The 26404-nt window shown below is 38.8% G+C and overlaps 1 protein-coding gene across 1 annotated transcript in view; it reads left to right on the top strand.

Annotated features, from left to right (window-relative positions):
* Window positions 1–26404, top strand: part of LOC115433617 (sodium channel protein type 2 subunit alpha-like) — a 70858-nt gene that overhangs the window by 22938 nt on the left and 21516 nt on the right. The window contains exons 7-18 of the mRNA XM_030155110.1: window positions 554–838; window positions 3159–3222; window positions 3518–3659; window positions 4488–4694; window positions 12217–12495; window positions 16224–16565; window positions 17281–17413; window positions 17506–17744; window positions 17838–18011; window positions 19351–19707; window positions 20985–21506; window positions 25152–25287. Coding sequence (XP_030010970.1) covers window positions 554–838; window positions 3159–3222; window positions 3518–3659; window positions 4488–4694; window positions 12217–12495; window positions 16224–16565; window positions 17281–17413; window positions 17506–17744; window positions 17838–18011; window positions 19351–19707; window positions 20985–21506; window positions 25152–25287 — 2880 coding nt within the window. The remainder of the gene's footprint in view (window positions 1–553; window positions 839–3158; window positions 3223–3517; window positions 3660–4487; window positions 4695–12216; window positions 12496–16223; window positions 16566–17280; window positions 17414–17505; window positions 17745–17837; window positions 18012–19350; window positions 19708–20984; window positions 21507–25151; window positions 25288–26404) is intronic.

The following is a 26404-nucleotide window of genomic DNA, read 5'->3' as shown; positions in this document are numbered from 1 at the left end:
AAAACAATTCAAGCCTCAAATGTGATTTCATGGGGTCTTAACATTTTTTTTTAAATTAAAAAATAAAACAGTAATATGATCGCTCTCAAGAATTCTGTTACCTAAGAATAGAACAAAAGTAAGATGTAAGAAAAGTAAGAGTCTCAGTGGGTAAGAAAAAATAAAAGCAAATCCTAAATCCTAACAAAATAAGAGTGAAATCGTACTTACATTATTGCTTCCTGCATAAGGTCCAATGTAACATAGCTTTTCATCCCCAGTAACATGTTACATCACTGACCCAGAGACCAATCCCATAGCACTTACATTGGGCATGAGAAACATACTTTTCTCTAGTGGTTTATCCAAGACGAGCAGTGATCTGTGTCGGTCTGGTTCCTGTATGACCGCAGACGGCTCATATAGGAACCTCCAGTGCAGATCCCCTCGGCTGCTTGCTACTGTAAGCTCCAATTAGCAGCTTCTTCTCTCTACAAGCCTGTGGCTGTAATTAGCTGGCAGTAATCATTCTCTGATGTCCCACTCCTGTCCCCTTACCCTTTTTCTCATTTAGGTTTGAAGACCATTGTCGGTGCACTGATCCAGTCGGTAAAAAAGCTGTCGGATGTGATGATCCTCACCGTGTTCTGCCTCAGCGTCTTCGCTCTCATTGGCCTGCAGCTCTTTATGGGAAACCTCAGGCAGAAGTGTCTGCGTCGGCCTGTGTCCAGCAATGCCACCAACAGCAGCAACATCACCTTGGATGAGCTGATGTTCTTTAACGGCAGCCATTCTGAAATCAACACCACTTTTGTGCAGAACACAACAGAAGTCTGGGATGAGTACATCAACGACGATCGTAAGTCGAGTTAAGCGGCGTGAAAGCACTGTTACATGTCTGCCAGGCGTGCAGGGGTTAACCGGGGTCAAGTTAGCATTCGCCCGAGATGGCCTGAGTCATATACCGGCTACTTCATATTATGCAGAGATGGTTAGGGTGGTTGATGTTGATGGGCATGCAGGGGGGTTGGTCAGGATGCCATGATAGGTAGTGACAGCAGTGGCTGGGAGCAGGGGCTGAGCTCTCTGGCAAAGGCTGGTGGGAGAACGCGGCAAATGTGGCGGATAATCGCCACAACAATAAACCCTCTACTTTCATCGCCGTGCTACTCTTCATCATTCTCCAGTCACCCATCTGTGTGGCATGAGCAGCCTAAAGTGCTAGAAGAGGCTGAGTCACTGACCGCCAGCAGGATATTGAGAAGACGTGCACCAGCTACATGACAAACCGATGCCAGAGCGCTAGAAGAAAAAAGAGGAGGCAGACAGAGCTGATGAAAATTGCACAGATATCATGAAACCAGGCATTTTAATTATGTCAGGGACTGCTTGTTGGTAATTATTGAGAAAGTGGATGTAATTTTGATTTCTGGACAGAGCAGAGAGGCTGTGATTAGGGCTGTCGAAAATGATCATTACATTTTAGTCGATGAATAACTGTCATACAAATTAGTGCCGGGCGATATGATAAATATTACAATGATAAATATTATTGCACTTAATACTTTTATTTTCACCCTAATGATACATTTTCTTGACATCATCATATATGTTTACAAAATGCTTCAGTAATCAGTAATCAGTTCAATCATTAAATCAAAGTTTATTTATAGCGCCAAATCATAACAAAAGTTATCTCATGATTACATCGAGCTGGTCAAAACCAGACTCTCAAGCCAATTTACAGAAACCCAACAGAATCCTCCAGGAGCAAACACTTGGTGACAGTGGCAAGGAAACACACCCTTTTAACAGGCACACATTGGCATCTTTGCCATCATTGTGACTTTTAAATACTTTACCTCTACCGTGTAGCGTCTTCAACTGTCACTCTGGAAGAAAAATCAGCCTTTCAATTTTCAAGGAATATTGATTTGAAATATATTGTTCTAATTATTGACAGCAACTAGTATAAACATTTTATTATAATAATCTTTTAAATCAACAGGAATGGGGTATCCAAAGAAATACCAAAATGTTTGTGCATATGGTGTAAAAACATTTAGATTTCATAGACATAGACATCCGTTATTTGTCATTCAGATTTTCATCAAAACAAGATTTTGATGCAATGGGTCAGAAGGCAGCCGGAATGAATACAACAAACAATTTATACAAAAATAAAATAAAAATGCATATAAAAGCTATGTACCAAGTAATAAAAGCTATATTTCAAGTAGATTATCATTTATATTGAAGGCTTTGATTTATAGGGTTTACTCTGCCCCACAAAAGGGCTCAAGATATAGAAATACAAGCAGAATGTAAAAACAGTAAACCCAGAACTAACATAACAATAGCTAACATCTTTAACTAAAGATAAACTTATTAAAGCTATAAATGTATCTAAATACTTGTGTAACACCATGTCTTTGCAGGTGTCATGCTTTATATGGCAAAAGCATGGGTGATAACACATTTATGGTTCATCAAATAAAGTTTATCAGAATGCTTTCTTAATCCAAATTATTGGGTGTTGCACTCACTCCATTCAAGTATAAGACCCAACATTAGAACAGCAATTTGTACAATATGTACAAGACAATATATTATCCATATGATAATTAAAGAAATATACATAAGTGTGCAAAAATATTGTTGTGTGTAATTATGATGATGTGGTTATAAGGTGGAGTTAAACAGTCTGATGGCCACAGGCAGGTATGATTTCCTGTGTCATTCAGTGCTGGATTTGGGTGTAATCAGAAATTTCTGAGTAAAATTCTGTTGTTGCACTGAGACTAAAAATTCAGGTCTGTGTTAATATTGTAAACTTTAACTGGCGAATACTCAGACATTACCAGGGTGCTCATCCAACTGGCAGCTTTATGAAATTGTGATCATATCGATAAAGTTATGCAATTAACACAAATAACAGCAATAAGGAGATTATGCAATAATAGTGACAAACTGTTTTCACACATGCACATACATGTGGAAAAGGATGACTAATGTCCCCAGGATGTGAGCTGTGAAAACTAATCACTCCCTTCTTTCTGTTTTGGACACTGCACCACACATCCAGACTGGACATAAAAATATGACACGTCTTCTTTCCTGTTTCTGAATGTTTTGCTGCCTTACTCTGACTGAACGTCCCACTGTTTCTCCTCCTCTAGGTAATTACTATTACCTCCCTGGCCGGAGGGATGCTTTGCTCTGTGGGAATGGAAGTGGCGCTGGGTAAGACTTGACATGTTTTATTTATATGGCCAATTAAATGCGCCACAAAACCGAGTACGCACAATTAGTGTCGACACTCGCCACCGCGCTGAGGCATCACAGGAATTTAAACCACTGCTTAATTATGGGTGCATTTCATCTAATGGGATATGGAAAATGTTCAACCTATCTCTTGTTTTTCCATATTGTTCAGAAACTATTTAAGCTGTTTAAGCATACCTTAATGATATGTGATTAGACTTTGTTTTCTTTCTGTTTAATTATTGTAAATATTTTCACACTTGTGTCCTGAAAGGCTTTGTCCAGAGGGTTTTGTATGCGTTAAAGCGGGTCGTAATCCAGACTACGGCTACACCAGCTTCGACACCTTCAGCTGGGCCTTTCTCTCGCTGTTCCGACTCATGACGCAGGATTACTGGGAAAACCTCTACCAGCAGGTTGGTTGGACAAGTTTATCCAGGATATTTTGTGATCATACTGGAACACAGAATACCTATATCTTAAAATTATAAAACCGAGTTCCCATGCAACTGCATATTGTTAGTCTCCTAGCATAATTACCTAAATCATACACTACATGGACAAAAGTATTGAGACGTGATGAATTCAGGTGTTTCTTTTCTAACAGGTCTGGGCTACAAAACTATAATGACAAATGTTATGATATTGTGATAAATATATTGATTATTAATATTGATGTTTATATGTCAAATCAGCATGAACAGGACATCTTACAGATGTAGCCATGATGTGCCCCAATATTTTTGTCCATGTAGTTTATAAATATCAATATTTCCTTAAAGTTTAATGGGAGATTTTTCTTCCTTAGTGAGATGGGAAGAAAGTAGATGGTTAGCTGTGGTAGGAAATTATTATTTACAGTCAGAGCACAAAAAATATTTTAGAAATTTAGAGGTAGAACATTTAAACTCAGTCACTGATAAAAAAAAAAAAAAAAAAATCAAAAAAATCATTGTTGAGAGAAATGAAGTACAAACCATCTCTGAGGCATTTTATGCCTGTGCAAACATTTCCAGTTAGTTAGGTAGGAGTTCTTTTCAAAAGGGAGTGTCATTGTGTAGCCTTGTCTGTTATGTAAGTATGTTTTGTTTCATGCAGCAGCAGTACTTCACATTTACAAAGTCAACAAACAATGGAATGGCCACTAAACACTATGACTAAACACTAACTCTGCAGCTACAAAGAAAAAAAATAATGCTAACTCAAATAAAAACCAATCCCTGTATCTGTATTTTTTCTGTTAGACACTGCGTGCAGCAGGAAAGCCCTACATGATCTTCTTTGTGCTGGTGATCTTCCTGGGCTCCTTCTACCTGGTCAATCTGATTTTGGCCGTGGTGGCCATGGCGTACGACGAGCAGAACCAGGCCACCATCGAGGAGGCTCAGCAGAAGGAGGAGGAGTTCCAGGCCATGCTGGAGCAGCTCAAGAGGCAGCAGGAGGAGGCACAGGCAAGATATTCAACTTTGTCTATATTTATGATGGGCTTTTAAATGTTAAAACCCAAGCTTTAATTTGTTATGTATGTCATCCCCTGTTTGGCAGTATCTGGCACGAAAACATCATTTTGTGGTTTTCTTAACATCATTTTGAAGTAGTTTCTTGGAAACAATGAATGTGTTCAGCAGTTGTTTATTTGTAGTGAGAAAATTTCTTGAAATAGTATTTTATTTTATACAGTAAATATTGCCCTTTTACAAAGATTTAACAGGGTACATCACACTAATAACACCAATAACATGAAACTGTTAACTTCCTGTCTCTTAAATGGGCATGGTCAGAAGCTACAGGTCATGTATAGAAGCAGATTAATAAGGTCTAAATACAATAATATTATCTAATTCGGATGAGATGTGTGTTTTGCAAGATCTCATAAGAGTTAGGGCTTAAACAAAGTCAATTTTGTCCAGATCAGCAGGTCTTGAAATTGTCATTTTAAAATCCGATTTTCAGAATATTTGTGGCTTGTGAAAAATGGGTCCAGTTTTTCTTCAGGTGACTTTGGGGCAACAGAATCAGTTGAAATCAGAATTCATGTTCACTTCTGCCATTAGAATGAATGAGAGGATCTGCGACCCACAAGACACTGAAACAGGAAATCCTTATTTAGTGAAATGTCTTTGGTTATTGCAAAGATCGGATGCAGCAATGATGGTGTATTTGCAAGCTGTGAAGCATATACCTCCTGTCTAAAAGTGGCTGTGATTAGAATAGTTGAGAAGTACTTAAATAAGGGCAGAATAAAATAATAATGAACTAATATCATGTTTTTTTATTTTAATGTCAGCGTTCAGAAGACCTGCGGCTTGTGAAAAACTGTCCAGTATGTACTTGAGTGACTCTGAGGCAAAAGGATCAGCCAAGAGTAATCTGTGATCATGTTTCCCAGGATGTGCTGTGACTCAGAAACAGGAAATGACTCTTGTCACGTTTCTAAATTGGTGAACCAATTAGAGCAAATTTTCCGTTCAATCCTTGTTTTCACCGGAAACCCATCCGTATGCAGAAGCAGATAGCGCTCCACTAGCTGTGTCACATGAACTTTAAATAATTAAAATCACAGAGGAGGGGCTAGGGGAAGGCTGTTTCTATGCAAATGTGGAGATTTTGTTTATTCCTCAGCTTTAAGTCTGGTGCTGCCAAAAGCAGCGTTGCTCCAGGCAACAGAGGGATTCGCTGTCCAGAATGACAGACAGCCCTCTGCCTTCCCTCAGGGTACAGGAGTCCTTGGACAACCTACAAGGAGAAAAAATTAATACTCAGAGATGGATTACAAAAGAAGAAACATATTGTTATCCTCATAGCATAACTGTGCAATTCATACACAAATGGACAAAAGTATTGGGACGTGTTGAATACAGGTCTTTGTAACAGGGGTATGAGCTAAAAAAGTATAATAACAAATGCCATAATATTATTTTATATTGTGATAAGTATCATATTGATTGGTAATATTGATGTTCATATGTCAAATCAGCATTAACAGGACATCTTACAAGCTTTAGCCCAGAAAAACTTCAATGACTCTGTCATCGAGGAGAGTCGTGCCTTTCAGTTCCATCAATAAGTCATTTTCTGTGACCATGGAGGTCAAGCCTGTGAGTCCACTTGTATTCCTGACATAAGTTTCTATTCTCTTGAGGGCAGAGAACGTCCTCTTGACCAGCTAGCAAGCATCAGGGTTGGCCGACCTCTCCTCACTATGTCTGGCTTTTCGAGAAAAGTTTGCCTTGAAAATGGATTTTTAAGTATGTTCTGAGATCAGTTTGTTTTCCTCTCCTCTGTCAGCCATTGTGGGCGTAAAAAAATTCTACTTCAAATATATTAATTAGTGCTGTCAAATGATAAAAATTTTTAATGAGATTAATCACTGGGTTGCTATGGATTCATTTTGATTAATCTCGATTAAATATTGAATCTATATTAATCACATTTAATTTTGCATGAGCAAGCAGATTCACTTGTCACTACTCGATCAACTGCCCATTTGCGAATGCGCGACAGTAACTCCACTTGGACAAACTGCTTGCCAGAGACGTACAGAGTCGTTTTGCACTGCACATAGGTTAATTACGTTAACATTTTTAATCAGATTAATCATGATGATGGATTAATCTGCATTAAGACATACGTTTTGACAGCCCTAATATTATATATAGTTCAGTTCAATTCAAATAAAATGAGATTTATTGGCATGAATCAAAAATAATATTGCCAAAACGATATCAAATAAGTTTTGATCTTACCATCTAATCAGAGGAAGAATAAATACTGACGACATCGGGGGCTGGCTGTGTGAGTTGAAACTGAAATCTGATTGGTTAAAGAAAGTCATGATGTTATACAGTTTAAGTTACATGGGCCTTCACTACTCATTTTGAAGTCCTGGGGCAGATTAGATCAACCCTGGCAACACATAGAGACTGAAATCTGATTGGATAGAATATATTATATCCACGTACACGTACTGGAAGCAGTACAGCCAAGAGAAATGCTAAGAAATGAACAGAATAGTCTATTGGGAATAAATGTATACAATTTCATGGAAGAAATATTAGAATTTAAGTTGTAAATGTAAGTCAGTGCTTCTGATGATGTTTACACCAGTAGATGACTTGTGATTGGAGTACACCTCGAAGTTGTTCACTGTGAGGGAAGTGATTTAGATGCATTAGCACGGAAAGACTTATGGATTAGTGATAAGGAGGCTATCACCTGGGTTTTTACAAATTTGAAGAAAAATTTGTGATGAAAGTCATACACTGCTCTAAGCACATGATCTGAGTGACCAGTACTGCTCTTTGCTTTTTGGAGCACTTGCCTGCTCCACAGAGTGTAAATCGGGAATCTGCACACCCATGATCCTGGCACAAGTTTTGACAATGCTGGACAAGCTGGTTTTGTCTTTCACTGACAACCCATAAAACCAACACATCAAAGAAAAAGTTAAAAGACTCTCAATAAAAGTATGATAAAGAAAAACCCACATAAAATGGATTTAGATACATTAAAAGAATTCAATTTCCGCAGCAGGTAGATACGTTGTTGACCTTATTTTGCAACAGCCTCAGTGTTTTTATCAAATTTGAGATCGGAGTCAAATATTGTGCCCAAGTATTTGCAGGTCTCCACAGTTTCAACCTTTTCACCATTGATGGTATTCACATTATGCTTTGAAGGTTTTTTCCTTAAGTCAATAATCATTTCTTTAGTTTTTGTCACGTTGAGATCCACATTTTGTCTCCACACCATGTGACAATATCAGACAGGGCTCTGCCATGCCCTGATTCAGGGTCCTGTAGAAGAGACAACAGAATACTGTCGTCTTAGAACTTGACCATATAACTGCCCTCCTGGCTGACTCTGCAGGTGTCTGTATACATAATGTAAAGCAGGGGCGAGAGAACACTGCCCTGGGGCGAACCAGTGCTGGAGATGACAGACATTTGGCCATTCACTAAAACCCACTGATCTGAGCAGATTTTATTGGTGATTTAAATGTTTTAACTGACAGAGGGGTAAAAATAAGATGCTAGATGTTCAATTAAAACATGTGGTTGCATCTTATTAAAAGCAGAAGAGAAATCAGCAAATAAAATTCTGACATGGAACCGGGGTTTTTCTAAATGTTCATATATTTTGTCCAAAATAAAATCTTGGCATCGTCCACTTGTTTTCCTGCCTGGTATGCAAACTACAGTGGATCAAGGTTGCCGTCAATAAAGCCAAGGATCATTTCTTTAAGGATTTTCTCAAAGTTTTTCATCACAAGGGTTGTGAAAGCTATGGGCCTGAATTCATTCACTTCTTTAGGCCTTTCAGATTTAGGCAAGGGAATAATGTTGGAGGTTTTTACACAATTTTGGGATATATACACTGTTCAGACACAACTGAAACTGTTTTGTGAACACCCCACTGAGCCGTTTAGTGCAATGTTCTCCCACAGATGAAATCAGGGCAAGTAGCTTTACGAACATTCGCCTCTCTAACCTGTTTGGTGACACTTTCCTGAGTTATCACAGGGTCATTTATCTTTTTATGTTCAAGAACATTATTTAGGTTTTCCCAAGAAGACTCATGGCTGTATTAGCTCAAAAGGGTGCTTCTACTCAATACTGTCAAAATGGGGTGCTGTGTGTACATTCATGAGGGAAGAAAAATTACTTAAATGATTTTAGCAAATGATTGCAATACAACAAAGAATGAAAAATTTGAGACTGAATACTTTCCATACCCACTGTATATTTTATTTTTACCAGTGCTTTTTGTTTCATTGGTGTCTGAATCTTTGCTAGCCTCATGATTCAATTATATTAGAGGTCACCTATCAGCCACAGACATCCACAGTGATTCTCAGTGCATCTTAGTATATTTCATCCTCAGTTTTCTGCAGAACTACATATGGCTACTTTGCTTTATCAGTCAATCCAAGCAGTCTGGGCTTCATTCAGTCATTTATTCATTTTTTTTTCTGAATCGGTTAATCTTTGAGAGGGTTGCAGCGGGGATAGAGCCTTTCCCAGTTACCAAAGGGCAAAGGTGGGGTACACCCTGAACACGTCACAGGGCTAACATACAGCCAACCATTCACTCTCACATCACCAATTTGTGATTTTAGGTGGTTCAGTTAACCTATTAAGTGCATCTGGTTGGATGTTGGGAAACTGGAGTACCCATGCAAACACAGGGAGAACAGGCAAACCTCACACAGAAAGCCCCCCACACCCCCACCAGCCAGAGTTGGAATTGAACTCTTGCCCCTTTGAACTTCATTTAACTCCAAATTGCTCTAAAAATTGCACTATAATAGTTTAAAATGCAAACTTATTCATTTTCTTTTACAATGTCTGTATTTGTGTGAGCCTCCAGTACATAAACATTACTAAAACTACACTGAACAAAAATATAAATGCCCCACTTTTGTTTTTGCTCCCATTTTTCATGAGCTGAACTCATAGATCTAAAACTTTTTCTATGTACACAAAAGGCCTATTTCTCTCAAATATTGTTCATAAATTTGTCTAAATCTGTGTTAGTGAGCACTTCTCCTTTTTCCTTTGCTGAGATAATCCATCCACCTCACAGGTGTGGCAGATCAAGATGCTGATTAGACAGCAGGATTATTGCACAGGTGTGCCTTAGGCTGGCCACAATAAAAGGCCACTCTAAAATGTGCAGTTTTACTATATTGGGTGGTCCAGGGGGGTCAGAAAACCAGTCAGTATTTGGTGTGACCACCATTTTCCTCGCACAGTCTTCTTCATGAATTCTCTGAAACAGCTTTGGAGATGGCTTATGGTAGAGAAATGAACATTCAATTCACAGGCAAAAGCTCTGCTGGAGATTCCTGAAGTCAGCATGCCAATTGCATATTCCCTCAAAACTTGTGACATCTGTGGTATTGTGCTGTGTGATAAAACTGCACATTTTAGAGTGGCCTTTTATTGTGGCCAGCCTAAGGCACACCTGTGCAAAAATCATGCTGTCTAATCAGTATCTTGATATGCCACACCTGTGAGGTGGATGGATTATCTCAGCAAAGAAGAAGTGTTCACTAACACAAATTTAGACAGATTTGTGAACAATATTTGAGAGAAATAAACCTTGTGTGTACACAGAAAAAGTTTTAGATCTTTGAGTTCAGCTCATGAAAAATGGGAGCAAAAACAAAAGTGGGGCGTTTATATTTTTGTTCAGTGTAGAAGCACTCGGAGAGCGCAGACCTCTGCCAAGGCAGATCAGTAAAATGTAATGTAAAATGTAAATACTGTTTTACACATTGCCATTACTTTGCCATTTCTACTCATACACCTATAGCTGTATGTAATGAAAAATTCAAGGTTAGAAGAAGAATAAAAAGTTAATTCAAATGCTTCCTCTATCCTTTTCTTTCTATTTGTGGAGTTCTCTCAGTTGCTAGTAACCACCAATTAAGGACAGGCACTTCTAATAAGGGATACTTGACATAGCAACTGTAGAATTCAGCGGACATTGTAATATTACCTGACGTAGCTTCACACTCTTCACAACTCAGTCCACATAATATATCTTATTTATCTGTATACTGAAACATATTAATCTTTCTGTGGTATTCTAAAAATAGTATGGCAATTAAAGGGAGGAAATGGGTGTTATTAGTGCCATTATAAAACACATGCATCCAGTTTAGGATAGTTAGTTTTAAGCCTTAAAGCTGCATCTTGGTTCACTGGAATTGTCATTAAAATTCAATAAAATGGAACAGATCCATTGTTAATGTTATCAGTAAAACATTGCTCTGCCTGCTTTTCCAGCCTTTTCTATTGTGAAAAAAGTTTGCACAAAAGCTGCACCTACATTTATGAGATGCATTAGCTACACACAGATAAGTCCATTAGCTAAAGAGGCGACTTTTTTCCGGTCCCTTTGTTATTTTTACCCCAACATGAAACCTTCTTTGTTTGCTAATGTCTCAAAGCGACATTAACATACTACACACATATAAAATTCACAGATAGATGCATATTTTTGTGGTCACTGTGTGGTCTGGTTGTATTTTAATCATTTGGCAAATAACACTTTTATCAAGCCAGTTTAGAGGCAGCTTGAGGGAAAATCTGTAGACAAGATTTAAGGCTATTTCTTCTGTATTACAATCTTCAAAAATCCCATCAGATACATGACTGATCTTTTCTAGCTCATCCTCATTTGTGGAAGGTCAGGATTGCTTATCTTCTTGTTGCTGCTGTGTGTTATGTTTCCCTCTCAGACCTCCTCTGCTTTTATTCTTCTAGACACAACAATGGCTTATCGGGGTGTTGCACATTCAGATTGTTGTTGCTGATTGTGTTATGTTGTCGTGACAGTTAAATGGATGATTTGGTGTTCAGTCACCATTCTAATTCCTTGTAATGTGCTAGAGAGCATTCACTCCTTTACATTATGCAGATTTCAGGGAAAATGTAAGGAGAAAATGTGTAGAATTTCAATATGTTTTTATATATTGCATCCCTGTAGAAGCATTTAATGAAGTCCAAATAATCCAACAAATATCTATGAAATGAAAGTCTGACAGAAAGTAGAGAGGAGCATCTTTTTGGTATTGTGGTGTGAAAGATATGCAATTCTTCTAAAGACTCTTAATCTAACACAGTATTTTAACAACATATATAAATATGGATTGAATTTAGATGAATGTAGCACAATTTTTAGATATTTTATGCATCAAAATGTGGATATTGTAAATTACTCCACATCTAAACATCTTATATCAAACTCACAGTATTGTAAAAAGATGAGATTTTACAAATATTTTGGTTTTTGTTGCATGAAAACATTGTGCCGTCCATTTTTAGAAGGTGTTTGAGGCTCATTTGGCTCTTCATGCATGCTGCTGCCGCTGCTGCTCTCTCTCCTCCACTCCAGTCGGCAAGAACCTCCGAGACAGGCGCTGGTCGCTATGACAACTGTGTCTGTGCTCTGATTGGATGGCAGGTTGCCGCGGCAGCAGCCACGGAGAGTGGAGAGTACAGTGGGAGAGGGGGCCCCACCTCTGAGTCCTCTTCAGGGACGTCTAAGCTCAGCTCAAAAAGTGCCAAGGAGCGACGCAACAGGCGGAAGAAGAGGAAGCAGAGGGAGGAGGAGGAGGAGAGGGGGGGTCGGGACAAGTTCCACAAGTCTGAGTCCGAGGATAGCATCAAGAGGTCCAGCTTCCGCTTCTCCATTGATGCCAACCGGCTGTCTTATGAGAAAAGATGTTCTTCACCCAACCAGGTAAATATTCCTGACATACATACAACTCATAGTAGTAGTCTGATAGGGACTCATATATTTGGTCTAGTTGTTTGTTATTATAAAAATATATATTTGGTCTAGTTTTGTTATTATAAAATAACAGTGGGCATGTAGCCTGTTTCAGTTGCTCCTGCCTTTTCCTGTACTTTTTAACTTTTTTTCCCCCTTACTTTCTTTATCTGGGTTTTAGTACTTTAGTTGTAATTGTGTTTTAAGTATCTGTCCTCCCAAACGTGGGTTCAAAGAGTTTTTATTCAATAATTTCCCCTTGGTATTAATAAGGTATTCTGATTATGTTCTAGAGTTCCTTTGTTGCTTTGGATTAACCTAATTTTTCCTTTTAGTTGACACATGCCTGAACTACTTCCCTATACGGCTGTGTAACGAATTTTTTTGCAAGAAATTACCAATTCAATAAGACAAACTTGAAAACAAGTAACCTGTGTAAAGACACAGTGTTTAGTGATGCTTCAAGTCCTTTTCATTGAATCAGCTGTTAGCTATCAGTCTAGTTTGACACGTCATGCAAAGAACAGAATAGCAAACTAAGGAAACGCAGCAAGCTTTAGCACATCATTAGCCTCGTAGCATAACTGCCTAAGTCATACACTATATGGACAAAAGTATTGGGACATGTTGAATTCAAGTGTTTCTTTTCTTACACGGGTCTGGGCTACAAAACAATAAGGACAATTGTCATAATATAGTTTTAAATTGGGATAAATATCATTGCATTGCATGGGTTAGTTTGGTTTAAATTGTTATCTTTGCTTCCAAAAAACCTCAGAGATGGTTTTTAGCTTACTGGCCGATAGGCTGTAAGCTACTGTCGTCATGCGGCCTCCAGCGGCGGCGGCGTCTGTCGTCTGTTACAAAATTTTCAATTTTTCTTCTTCTCCGAAACTACAATTCCAATTGACTTCAAACTTGGTATACAGCTTCTTTATGATGATGTCAACAAAAGTTAGTGAAATTATTTGGATCCAGATCTGATTCTGGATTTGGTGCAACTTTGAAAAATTTCCCCATTATAACAGATAAGAAGTGGATCGATGCAATAACTCAGTAAATATAAATGATATCCAGTGTAAATTTCTACAGTACAGCCCTGATGGGGAGATGACCAAAACATAATGGCCACATGCTGATCAGGATCTTCTTCTGGATCCGGGAACTTACGGAAAATTTAACATGGGCTCTTATGTAGAAAACATTTAAATCGTCGTTTTCTCCCAAACTCCAGTTCTGATTGACTTCAAACTTGGTATACAGCTTCTTTACGATGATATCAACACAAGGTATTGACATTATTTTGATCCGGATCTGATTCTGGATTTGGTGCGACTGTGAAAAATTGTCCCATTATAACAGATAGGAAGTGGATTGATCCAATAAATCAGTAAATATCAATGATATCAAGTTGGAATTTGAATTTTTTACAGATCTGATCAGAATATGACCAAAACATGGGCTATTTCTGTAATATAATAAATACACAGAACTGGGTGATAATAAATGGCATCTGGATACATTTCCCAAATTTGGCCGGTAAGCTACAGGGCCATTAATCCTATTTTTACTTCATTTCTCTCAACTTTTATTTTGTTTTATTTTTTATCCATCACAATGATTTTAAACATTCTATCTCTCAATTTCTAATATATTGTTTGTGCAAATAATAATTTCCTACCACAACTAACAATCTACTTTCTTCACATCTCACTTAGGAAGAAAAATCCCCCATTAAACTTTAAGGAAATATCGATGTTTATAAATGATATGCACAAAAATATTGGGACACATCAGGGCTACAGCAGTAACATGTCCTGTTCATGATGATTTAATATATAAACATCACTATTAATAGTCAGTATGATATGTTTGCAAATATAAAAGTATATTATAACAATATGACATTAATCATTATTGTTTTGTATCCCAAACAAGCAGACAAAGCAGAAGACTCTGTGTCACTCTACACACAGTCCAACTCTTCAAGCCAAAGAGCTTCACAGCAGTTTCAGTCAGTGACTAGAGCAGTGGTGCAGACAGCGCAAAGGTCGAGGCTGCATGGATGGAAAAAAGAAGCAAATGCGGTGAAAGAAATGGCACAACTTGTTGCAGAATTAGCATGTAAAGAGGCAGAGTCTTAAATCTGGAAAGAAAATGCTGTAGAAATAAGAGTCCTGGTTTCATTGGGAAAGTAATACTTCAGGACTGTCTCTTAAGTCTGTTCAGTATATTTATGAGCATGTTGAGAGACACTTCAACTCTCTCAGCAGTGAAAACCTACAAGAAACAAAACATCTAGAAAAGACTGTAAAGGAGCTGAATGGAGAATCAACTGTGTGCGATGTTACATGAGATCTCTTAGAGCGATACATAGCTTCAAACAAACAAGAAAAGACATCCATTATTTGTTTAAAAAAAAGAAAAAAAAAGCCACAACTGAAGAGTCATATTTGGAATGAAAATATTACAACAAACAGGTTCAATTTAATATTATTTATTGGGCCTGTAACGGTACACGTACCGAACCATTTCGGTACATACCTGTTCGGTTCAATACACAGCTGAACCGAAACGGCACAGTATGTTGAGAAAAAGAAAAAGGAACGAAAGATGTTGTTCGATGCGGAACTTTAAATCCACGCAAGTTCCACATGGACATATTGAAGGACGTGCACATTGACTTGAAATACAAAATAGCAGCTGATATAAGGTAAAAAAACAAAAAAAACAAACCAACAAATATAATGTGAACCTGGAAGGAAGAGACTGGAGACCCTCCGCCATCATTACAGTCCCATTTGGGATCAGTTCAGGTCCCAGTGAAAGACGACAACAAGGAAAGAGACGTTAATAAGACGGACGTTGTTTACTGCCTATGAACTACGGTAGTTCTAAAACACTTACACTAGCTCTGTCTGTCTGTCTCTCTCTCTCACGCATGCTGTATAACAGAGAAACAGAACCCAGGAGTTGGATGTTGAAAATATATAAAGTTTCACTTTTGTTTCACGCCAGCGTTAGTTACATTAGTTATGGACACCCCCATACCCCATCCGCCTGACAAATTGCACCCTGCACGCGCGTGCGCACGTACACAAAGTGGCCTAAACAGTTTGTTATCTGTCCTAAAATTAATAATTTGGTTATTTTTTTGTTGTCAGTGTTGCTCATCAGTTTGTTTAAAGAGAATACCAGTTTGTCCTCTTGCTGATGTTGCACTTCATTTGGAATTTTTTTGGTATTTTTATGCAGAATGTGAACTGACAGAACTGTGATTTGATTTTTGTTGTTTGTTCAAAATTACCTGCTTGGGAAAAGTGCAATACTAATGTTTAAAATACATTTAGTAATATTAATAATTTATTCTATTTTCTATTTGATTTATAGCAGCAGAAGCATATTCCTGTTTGTCTACAGTATATTCTATTGTGTCCAAAAATTGGGGGAAAATTTTTCAAAAATTCATAAATGTATTAAAGACATTTTGAGGGGTTTTCTTTCTTCCCGTACTGAACCGAAAAAACTGAACCGTGGCTTTCAAAACCGAAAATGTACCAAACCGAAAATTTTGTGTACCGTTACAGGCCTATTATTTATAGACAATTGTGATACTAATACAAACAAGTAAATCATTTTTTCAGATTTTCAGTGTTGACAGACTTTTCCGATGTACTTCCCTTCCTCGTCCTCCTCAGTCTCTCCTCAGTATCCGTGGATCCCTGTTCTCGCCTCGGAGGAACAGCCGAGCCAGCCTGTTCAGCTTCCGAGGCCGGGCACGTGACATGGGCTCAGAAAACGACTTTGCAGATGATGAGCACAGCACCTTCGAGGAAAGCGACAGTCGCCGGGGCTCCTTGTTCTTGCCACGCCGCCTCGAGCGCCGCTGCAGTGCCATCAGCCAGACCAGCCTTGGGGCGCCGCGAGTGATGCTGCCCGCCAACGGCAAGATGCACTGCTCAGTGGACTGCAACGGCGTGGTGTCGCTGGTCGGTGGAACTTCTGTAACAACCTCTCCTGTAGGTCTCCTGCTGCCTGAGGTGACTTCACTGTTTCATGCTTTATTTTCCCATTGCCCTCCTCCTTTTGCTTCAATTGATCCACCAACATATCGACTGAACATCAGCAAATAAAGGAGCCTTGCTTTCATATATATACACAATGATCTGTATGAATTTATGCTCATTCAATCTAGACTGATGAGGCTGAAAGTGTTTTGTGACTTTTTCTTAGATAAATTAATGAAATTCAAAGTACACAGAAAAATAACACCTAAAATAGACAAAAATAATTAGTATCACCAATTGCTTATTCTAAACATTCATATTTCACAATGGGTGCAGCTCTGTGTTGTTTCCATCCCTTTTGTTTGGACATTTTTGACAAAGTTCACTTCATGGGAGAAGATTTCTGTTTATTCCACATGACATGATCAGACTGTAATGTTTCATATCATACTGTGAGTTTATTCTGCTATTCACAAGATACTGTATTAATAGGTAGAAGTGGACCAATAAAATATATGATAAAATAAACACATCACATCTTGTCCTGATTTGTACTGAGTAGTGGAACATACAAATTATGGCATAATTATTTTACATAATTCATGGAATTATTTTAAGCATATATCACTGACTTTTGTCCATGCAATAATGTCTCCAATGACTACCCGCATATCTTCATTGCAAAAAACTGTATCTTGACTATTGGTTTTCCTTTGCTGATTTGTGTCTTTGATTTGTGTCTTTCAAGGGGACAACTACTGATACTGATATAAAGAAACGGCGTTCAGGTTTTCTCCAGCCGTCCGTCGATTATTTAGATGAACCAGGGGCGAGGCAGCGTGCCATGAGCGTGGCCAGTATCCTCACTAACACCATGGAAGGTCAGAAACAAGACATGCTTTGAAAGTCATGTTGAATTGCTGGAGAGAATATTGCAAAAAAAATTGAGCTCCAAATATTCCACGTTTTTCAGAGCTGGAAGAGTCGAGACAGAAGTGCCCCCCATGCTGGTATAGATTTGCAAACACCTGCCTGATCTGGGATTGTTGCCCTGCCTGGTTGAAGATTAAGGAGGTTGTCAGTATGGTGGTCATGGACCCATTTGTGGATCTGGCCATCACTATTTGCATTGTTCTCAATACTCTTTTCATGGCCATGGAGCATTACCCAATGACTAAAGAGTTTGATAACGTCCTCTCAGTGGGAAACCTGGCAAGTTTTATTATATTTTTAATAAACAAGCAATCAATATAATATCTCAGTGCTGATTCATATGTAAAGTGCAACTTCTCCGATTTGTCTTAGGTTTTCACGGGTATCTTCACTGCCGAAATGTGCTTCAAGATCATCGCTCTTGACCCCTACTACTACTTCCAGGAGGGATGGAACATTTTTGATGGCATCATTGTCAGTCTGAGTCTCATGGAACTCGGGTTGGCGAACGTTGAAGGCCTGTCTGTGCTCAGGTCCTTTAGATTGGTAAGAGGAGAAGAAAATGACATGGTTTTCATGATCCTAAGACAGAGCTGCACTATTTAGGTCATGCAACAATAGCACAATTAACATATTGTATTAGTAATGACATACTGATTGTCGTATTACTTGTAGAAACTGGTAGTTTCAGTAACTTCTTGAAGAGGGTGTGTTTTTTCTGTTATCTTGATTAGATTTATGTCACTGTTGCTGTGCTGCTAGACTCACAATCAGTGGTGGCTCATCATTAGAGGGAGCTAGGGCGCCGCCTTACCTGTCTCACATGAAGAAGAAGACAATAGGAATTGCCTAAAATAAAAGTTTTTGGCTGTTTAGTGAGCAATCAAGTGATGCATTTCCTGTTTGGGGTGCAAAAATCTGCACCCAAGTCTCTCTTTCTACAATAATTAACTCTTGTTTTAAATGGCGCGTGTACAGTAGATCACCCTTGAGTACAAGAGATAGGAGAGCAAAAAACTGCACCCAAGCACCACCCACAGAAGGAAATGTCACATCCCAAAAAGATTCAAGACCTTCCTAGGTCTGTAAATAATACTACAGAGTCATATACAGTATATGTAGCAGGATAGCTTAGTGGTTAACACTAATGGCGCCAATGTGGCAGGCCATGGTTCAAATTCCGGCACTTGTGGTAACTTTGAAATCTTTTAACCCTTACGTTGATTTTCTATTTTATTAATCCCATGTGATCTACTTGCACTACCTTTGTCCCCGGTCTAAATGCATTGGCCACATTATCAGTGGAAAAGACACTTGTCGAGGACATGCCTGACTTTAACAATGAAGTCATGGAAAAATGTGCATGTTTGAAGGATAGATGGATGACATTTACATATTTATTTATTTTGTTTAAATTGATGTTTTGAAATAGTGGCGCATGTGCTTTGGTGTATCCTAGTGGTGATATGTGATTATAGTGCATCTGAAAACTGACTTGCATACTGCGCCCCACCAAAAAATAATTTCACCAGCCACCAATGCTCGCCATCATTCACCGACGTTAGATTTCTACCTACATGGACATGAAATCTTGACCCTCTGATCCACAAAATGTTTACTGATATATCTGACCCCCCGCCACTAAGCACTTAGATTACTTTTTCCACAATTAAATAGACAAAGGAAGTCAACCCTTTACACAAACTACCACTGTGAAATTTTACTTTTTGTGGTTGTAACTCAAAACACAGTTAAACCTTTTGTGAAGACAGCATAGACGGCAAATTTTCCCATTTCAGCATCTTAAACTGTGGTGCATTTAAGCTCTTGATCCATAAACATTTAACTCCAGCTGCTAAACGTTTTCATTTTCTTTTCACCACAGCTGAGGGTCTTCAAACTGGCCAAGTCATGGCCCACTTTAAACATGCTCATCAAGATCATCGGTAATTCAGTGGGTGCTCTGGGGAACCTGACTCTGGTCCTTGCCATCATTGTCTTCATCTTTGCCGTGGTGGGCATGCAGCTGTTTGGGAAGAGCTACAAGGAATGCGTGTGCAAGATTTCTGACGATTGCGAGCTGCCCCGCTGGCACATGCACGACTTCTTTCACTCTTTCCTCATTGTGTTCCGAGTCCTTTGTGGAGAATGGATCGAGACCATGTGGGACTGCATGGAGGTGGCAGGGCAGTCCATGTGCCTGATCGTCTTCATGATGGTCATGGTCATTGGAAATCTGGTGGTATGGGTTCTTTGTCTTTATATTATTTCCATAATCTGAATAATGAAGTTAAGAACTGATTCAAACCTCCATCAAGGCCAATAGTTTAGACCTCTTCGCATTATTGTTAATCCACAAACAAACCACAAATTCTAACCCGTTTGCTTCTTTTCTCATGCTTCCATCATTCCCAGTTTGTTTAACTCTCTCTTACAGTGGTAAAGACTTGGTTCTAAATCTCTCAGAAATGACTTTCATATGTAACTGAACTGCAACGATAAATTTTCAATTACATTTTTAAGTCACACCTTCCAATATGCAAGAAATAAATGTACATGTGAACATTTTCAACCAACAGAACCACCATTTTGATTTAAAGTATCTGTTTTGTGATAGTAATTATTTAATTTGTGCTATTTAATTGTTTAAGAACAAAATTTATCAGCTCCAAAAATGGCTGCTTATGATTTTTTTTTTAAAATACTGTAGTAACTGAATTTACAGAATAACTGTATTATCATATATATAATTACTGTGATATAAAGTTATATCTTCCATATTGTAAGACTTTGGCATTATTACCCACCCCTCCTCTGAGATGCAACGCCTGTGCCAGACCCTTCAACCCAGTTTTATCAAAGCCAGTGCAATAATTTGTGCTCAGTCCTGCTCACAGACAGGCAACCCACATAGCGTCCTTGGTGGAAGTAAGAATGAGCCTGTTTACATGCACACCAATACTCAGATCATTATTCGATTTCTGGAGTTATCAGATTATTCGAGTGATCATGTAAACAGTATAATTTGATATGTTTTAACAGATAACAGCAGTAAAGTGATTAGGAGAAATAGGATTAACACTCCTGGATTTGTCCTCAATACTCTGATGTCTTCCCACATGTATACAGGTTAATTTGATTTATTTCATTCTTTTACATCTGCACATGTGTAAACACAATTACAATTGTAGAAAACAGAAGTTACATAGTCAAACGTGAGCGGAAGACAACAGGAAGATTGATTCAGTGCATATGTACGTACTCCGTAAGGAATCTGATAATGAACTGGAGCATCTTAATCACTGTTTTTGATTATCACATTTCTTAAGTGCATGTAAATGTGTCAGATCTGATGATCACAATTATTATTATTATTGTTCCAATTTGATTATTCCCAGTTGTCAGAATTTTATGGTCATGTAAACAGGCTCAGTGTCTCTTGATATGGTTAAAGTTATGTGTGGTTTCTGTTGCCATTTTTTTGACTGGGCTGTGATAATGTGTGTGTTTCCCTCACAGGTTCTAAACCTATTCCTGGCTTTGCTTCTGAGCTCATTTAGTGCAGACAACCTGGCAGCAACTGACGATGACAGTGAAATGAACAACCTCCAAATTGCTGTGGGCCGAATCCAGCGGGGGTTCGCTTTTGTCAAAACCACTGTGCGACAGTTTCTCCAGAGCCTATGCTTTGGCGGAAGCGGTAAGGGTTCTGGTTTGGCTGAGGAGAGCAAACCCCTGGATGAACTGCACAGCAATGGCAAGGGTAACTGCATCCCCAACCACACAACAGTGGAGATAACCAAAGACCCAAGTGGGGTGTATATGACAGAGGGCAATGGACGGCCTGGAGGCGGGTTAGTGGTTGGGGTTGTGGGGGACACTACAGGAAAGTACCCCATGGATGAATGTGACTACATGTCATTTATTCATAACCCAAGCCTCACAGTCACAGTGCCTATCGCTGTGGGCGAGTCAGACTTTGAGAACCTTAACACCGAAGACTTCAGCAGTGACTCATCGGATGTGGAGGGCAGCAAAGAGGTAAGAGAAAATGCTGTAATCTGATCACTGATGTCTGTGTAGAAATCTCTTGCGTCATACATTTCTATATGATTAGTTTACAAGAAAAGAGTGAACACGCAATGTGTGAATATGTCAAGATTTAAATAGCGGTGACCTTTTCCGCACATTTTCTGATTGTCAAGCACTTACAGATGACCTGCTGACTCAGTGATTCATTTATCATTCTGTGTTATTAAGGGAATGTTTTTACTCAGTATGGCCAGTAACAGCGTAAGATAATAGATGACGAAGAGGTTCTTTAGAATTATCAAGGAAATAGAAAACTTTTGTAAGATTGGAAAAAAGGACTTTAACTCAACTGCATTTTTCTATCTAAAATGGCTGTGATTTTTTCCCCATGAAAATAAGAAATCATAAATAATATTTCATCAGTTGACACATTCGTGCGACTACTACCAGCCATGCACTTTATGGGAATATTCAGGAAGAGGCAAGAAACACCCTCCTCTTTGGTAGATGCGGAAATAGCAGATTAACACTAGTCATGTTAGTTAAATGTTGGCTCCATGATAACTTACTTGTGAAAAATGTTTCCAAAGCGCATTAATGTGTATATTCTTTTTTTTTTTTTTTTTTTTTTTTTTTTTTTAAGAGCAAAAACTACCTCAGGAAATGTGCAAATTGATATATTTTTTTTTTTACATGTTGCCATTTCTGTCAACTATTTCTAATGCAATATTTAAAAATGCATGAAAAATTGAAACACATACAATGGATCTTAGAAGCTTCATCTGAATTCAGTTAAACAAGTACTGATAATACTATCAAATACCATTAGCATGAATCTCTTCCAAATATTGCTCTGCTAAACTATGCATTGCTTACTTCTACCAAGCAAATGTCAAGTTTGCTGTTAAGTGTTGCCAGGTTGACAGAGCATCCCTGGTGATGTCAACCTGCCACTGTGGGTGTGGTGCCAATTCCCTCTGATTCCAAACAACTCAGGAGACTATTTCTAGCCACCGCACCACATGCTTCTCATAAATACAAATAAATATATATGTATCAGACAGGGCTCTCTTGTGTCATCACTGAGCTCAGAGATAGAGGTTTAACCTTTATATTTATTACATTATCTTATTTCAGCAGCTCTACATTTGCATTTAGTCCATGTAATATGGTTCCATTGACTGAAATAACCTTTAATTCTTTTACTGTGAGTGTACGCTCATATATTGTCTGTATGTGTATGTCATCGCAAGTACAACAACCCACTCTACTGCATTGCATCTACTGAGGAATATGCTTTCAGTGAAATCTAAAGTGCAGTTTCTGTCGTCTGTGGCTAACTTGTTTTCCCAATGTGCCTTGTGGCTGACCAGTGAAAGCAGACTTTAGGTTGTATCCTGGCTTTTGCTATGTTTGACTTACTTTGTTTAACTCCCCCATTTGTTATTGCAGCTGTGTCACAGACGCTCTCAAGGTTTTCAATGACAGGAGAATTGTAAGACCACTTTATTGTACCATAGCACTAACCATGAGGACTGCCTATGCCATTTACAGACAAACAACATATTTTCTCTCATACCTTCAATGGATTGCCCATTTTTGTTTTTTGCCTGGTCTGCCCTCCGTTCCCCACCCATCCCCCCTCCCCAAACCCTTTGCTTTACAACCCCCCTCCCCTTATACAGCAGCACACTCAATGCTGTAATCTTTGAGTTTTCCCTATACCCCTCCCCCTTCATATTTTATCTCCAAGCATCAGGCTGTATTGCAGTTACAAATCATTAGGAATGAGCAACACCACCCTTTTCCATTGATAGACAAACTCATCCTCTCAACATATTTTTTGCTTTTGATACCATTGCTTGGTTTTGACTTGGTTTTGGGATTTGATTGGCATCCAACACACTGAGCTTGAGAATGAAGGAAGAGAGGAGGAGGTAGAGGAGAATGAGTTTAAAAGAGCTGGAATGGAGGAATGAATTTTGCTTTAGCTCTGACAAAATTCATTTGTCTGGTTCATAGCCCATGCATACATACATAAAATACTTGTTCGTATTGTTTTCTGTGATACCTAATAGTGGAATGATGAAAGAATCCTTACAGAAGGAGATATTTTTGAAACATAAATGAATCTGCATGGATTTTTGCAGGGTGACAAAAGCGATAACACAAGGCAATTGATAATAGTTTGAGGTGGGTAATTTCTTACTTTTTAGAATTTTCATATGTGAACTGAAGATTATAAGATAAAGAAACTAGTTCAATTAATGTGGGTTAGTCCTGTGTGCTTACACTTTATGCCTGTGTTGTCCACTTTCGTTCCACTACAACTATCTTGCAAATTTATACAATGATACTGAAACTTGCTAACAAAATCTGACAAAACCATGTGAGGATTAAAAAAGACTAGCCTCGTGTTCCATACCAGAAGGAGGTTAAATGGGTCTTCCGCTGATGGAGAGAAAGCCAGTGGGAGGGAAACACCCTTCCAGAAAACGATGCACTTGAGCAGCATGCTTCCATCATTCCCACGCCGTATTAGCTGGGTCCCACGGCAATCAGGGCTGCTGCACTGTCTAGGATGACATGTTCTTGTACATAGCACACCAGAGAGATTAAACATGAGGCCACATAACACCATGTTTACCCAATTAATAAAAAAGGAACCTCATAGGAGAAACCTCATAAATCCAAAAGCTCACACTCTATGCAGATGATGTTATACTGTACTGCAAAGACAAAACACCACTGCATTTGGGGAATTCAGAGGAGTGTTGGCAAGGTTCAAATTCAGAGTCAGTAGGGAGACAGAGTCCAGTGAACACAGTAGTAATGCTAGCTTTTGCAATGTCTTTGTGTGTCCCTAAGAAGAAACACTAAGTCCTACTTGTTTTCTGGGTATGCATGGGTCAATTAAAACATTTTATACATCGGACCAAACCCCATGCTGTCTTATAAACAGTGCACAGTACTGGTTTTTGCTGGTAAGCTAATGTGGTTATCCGTCTACTTCAACACAAACAGAAGAAGCTTGTACACTGCTTTTAAAGGAATGGAAATAATGTGTTTTCATGTCACTGAGGACAATGCTCATGGGTGGGGTTTACCTTTGAGGGAGGGAGATGGGGTTTGTTAAGATGATTTTAAGGAATGGGATCAATTTTAGGCGATTTAATTTCGGGCCATTTTTCAGTGGACATGAAAATACTTCAGCACATGTTTCTGCTTGGTACTATTTCAGGCTTGGATTGATAATGCACTGGAAGACTGCATGCACTCTTCCTCAAAATGAGGTCACATCAAACGTACCCACAGTGCATTTCCGTAGCACCAACCTCCCCATGCCATGTGTTGCCACATAATCTGATTCGAGCTATCAGATAAAACTCAAATCAAAGCCTGTAGGTACATTTGATCGATGCTGCATGTGATGATGATGATGACAATGACGATGACTTTAAAGAGCCCAACTCTGTGAGCTATGACAGTACCCAGTCTAAAGTAAGGTATAGAATTGTGGCACTGGAGTACATGTGAATGGAGAATCACAATGGTAACCAGCTCAGAAGGTTGGCTCCTATAACCACTGAACCTTTGTGGTTGCAGGCTTTGCAGTGTAACTTCATGCTTTCATCTTCTTCCTCATTCATGCAGAAGCTCGATGCAGAACCCCAGCGTCTGAGCTCCTCAGAGGGGAGCACAGTCGATATTCGCCCTCCAGGTGATGGAGTAGATTCAGTGGAGCTGGAGCCAGAGGAGTCGCTCGACCCAGAGGCCTGCTTCACTGAGGGTGAGAGGGATGTTAGGGCAATGGGCAGGGAGGCTGATGGGAAGAAAAACTGGGGCAGAGTGAGAAAGGTGGGCGATGAGATTCCTCTGCAGCACATTTCAAGACGTGAAGTAAATCGTATTAACGGCTTGTGCTTAGCACCGGTCTGGAGTATTCACTGCTGAGTGACAGTGAATGCAAATGCTCAGCAGGATAGAAAGAAATGTAGTCTGGGGGATTCTCATAGTTTGTAATGTAACCTGACATTTTTTGTGACACACACCTCCTCTACAAATCTGAATCAGCATAAACTGTACCTCTTTAGTCTCTTTAGAGGGAAGAAAAGAATGCTTGAAAACCATAACTATACATAAAGTGAGAGCATAGCAGGAAAATTGTTCTCATAACTTGCATGTAAATATTGTAGGGTTATTAGCTGAAAGGAAATGCTTTATTATTTTAAAACTGCAAGATCCAAAGAAGAACTACACACCTTCCTTTTGCGGGTCTCTGCTCTCAGTCCAAATCACAATACAGGGTGGGGAAGCAAAATTTACAATGAACATTTCGTTGTTTTTTCTCAGCAGGCGCTACGTCAGTTGTTTTGAAACCAAACATATATTGATGTCATAATCATACCTAACACTATTATCCATACCTTTTCAGAAACTTTTGCCCATATGAGTAATCAGGAAAGCAAACGTCAAAGAGTGTGTGATTTGCTGAATGCACTCGTCACGCCAAAGGAGATTTCAAAAATAGTTGGAGTGTCCATAAAGACTGTTTATAATGGAAAGAAGAGAATGACTATGAGCAAAACTATTACGAGAAAGTCTGGAAGATACTATTAAAGAAGAATGGGAGAAGTTGTCACCCGAATATTTGAGGAACACTTGGGCAAGTTTCAGGAAGCGTGTGAAGGCAGTTATTGAGAAAGAAGGAGGACACATAGAATAAAAACATTTTCTATTATGTACATTTTCTTGTGGCAAATAAATTCTCATGACTTTCAATAAACTAATTGGTCATACAGTGTCTTTCAATCCCTGCCTCAAAATATTGTAAATTTTGCTTCCCCACCCTGTATATGATGACTCCAGTCATTGGTGCGTCATGTTGCTATTTTACTGAAGAGGTT

Source organism: Sphaeramia orbicularis, chromosome 2 (genome assembly GCF_902148855.1).
Source record: "Sphaeramia orbicularis chromosome 2, fSphaOr1.1, whole genome shotgun sequence".
In the NCBI taxonomy this organism is placed as follows: domain Eukaryota; kingdom Metazoa; phylum Chordata; class Actinopteri; order Kurtiformes; family Apogonidae; genus Sphaeramia; species Sphaeramia orbicularis.
This window is presented reverse-complemented; position numbering and strand designations above follow the sequence as displayed.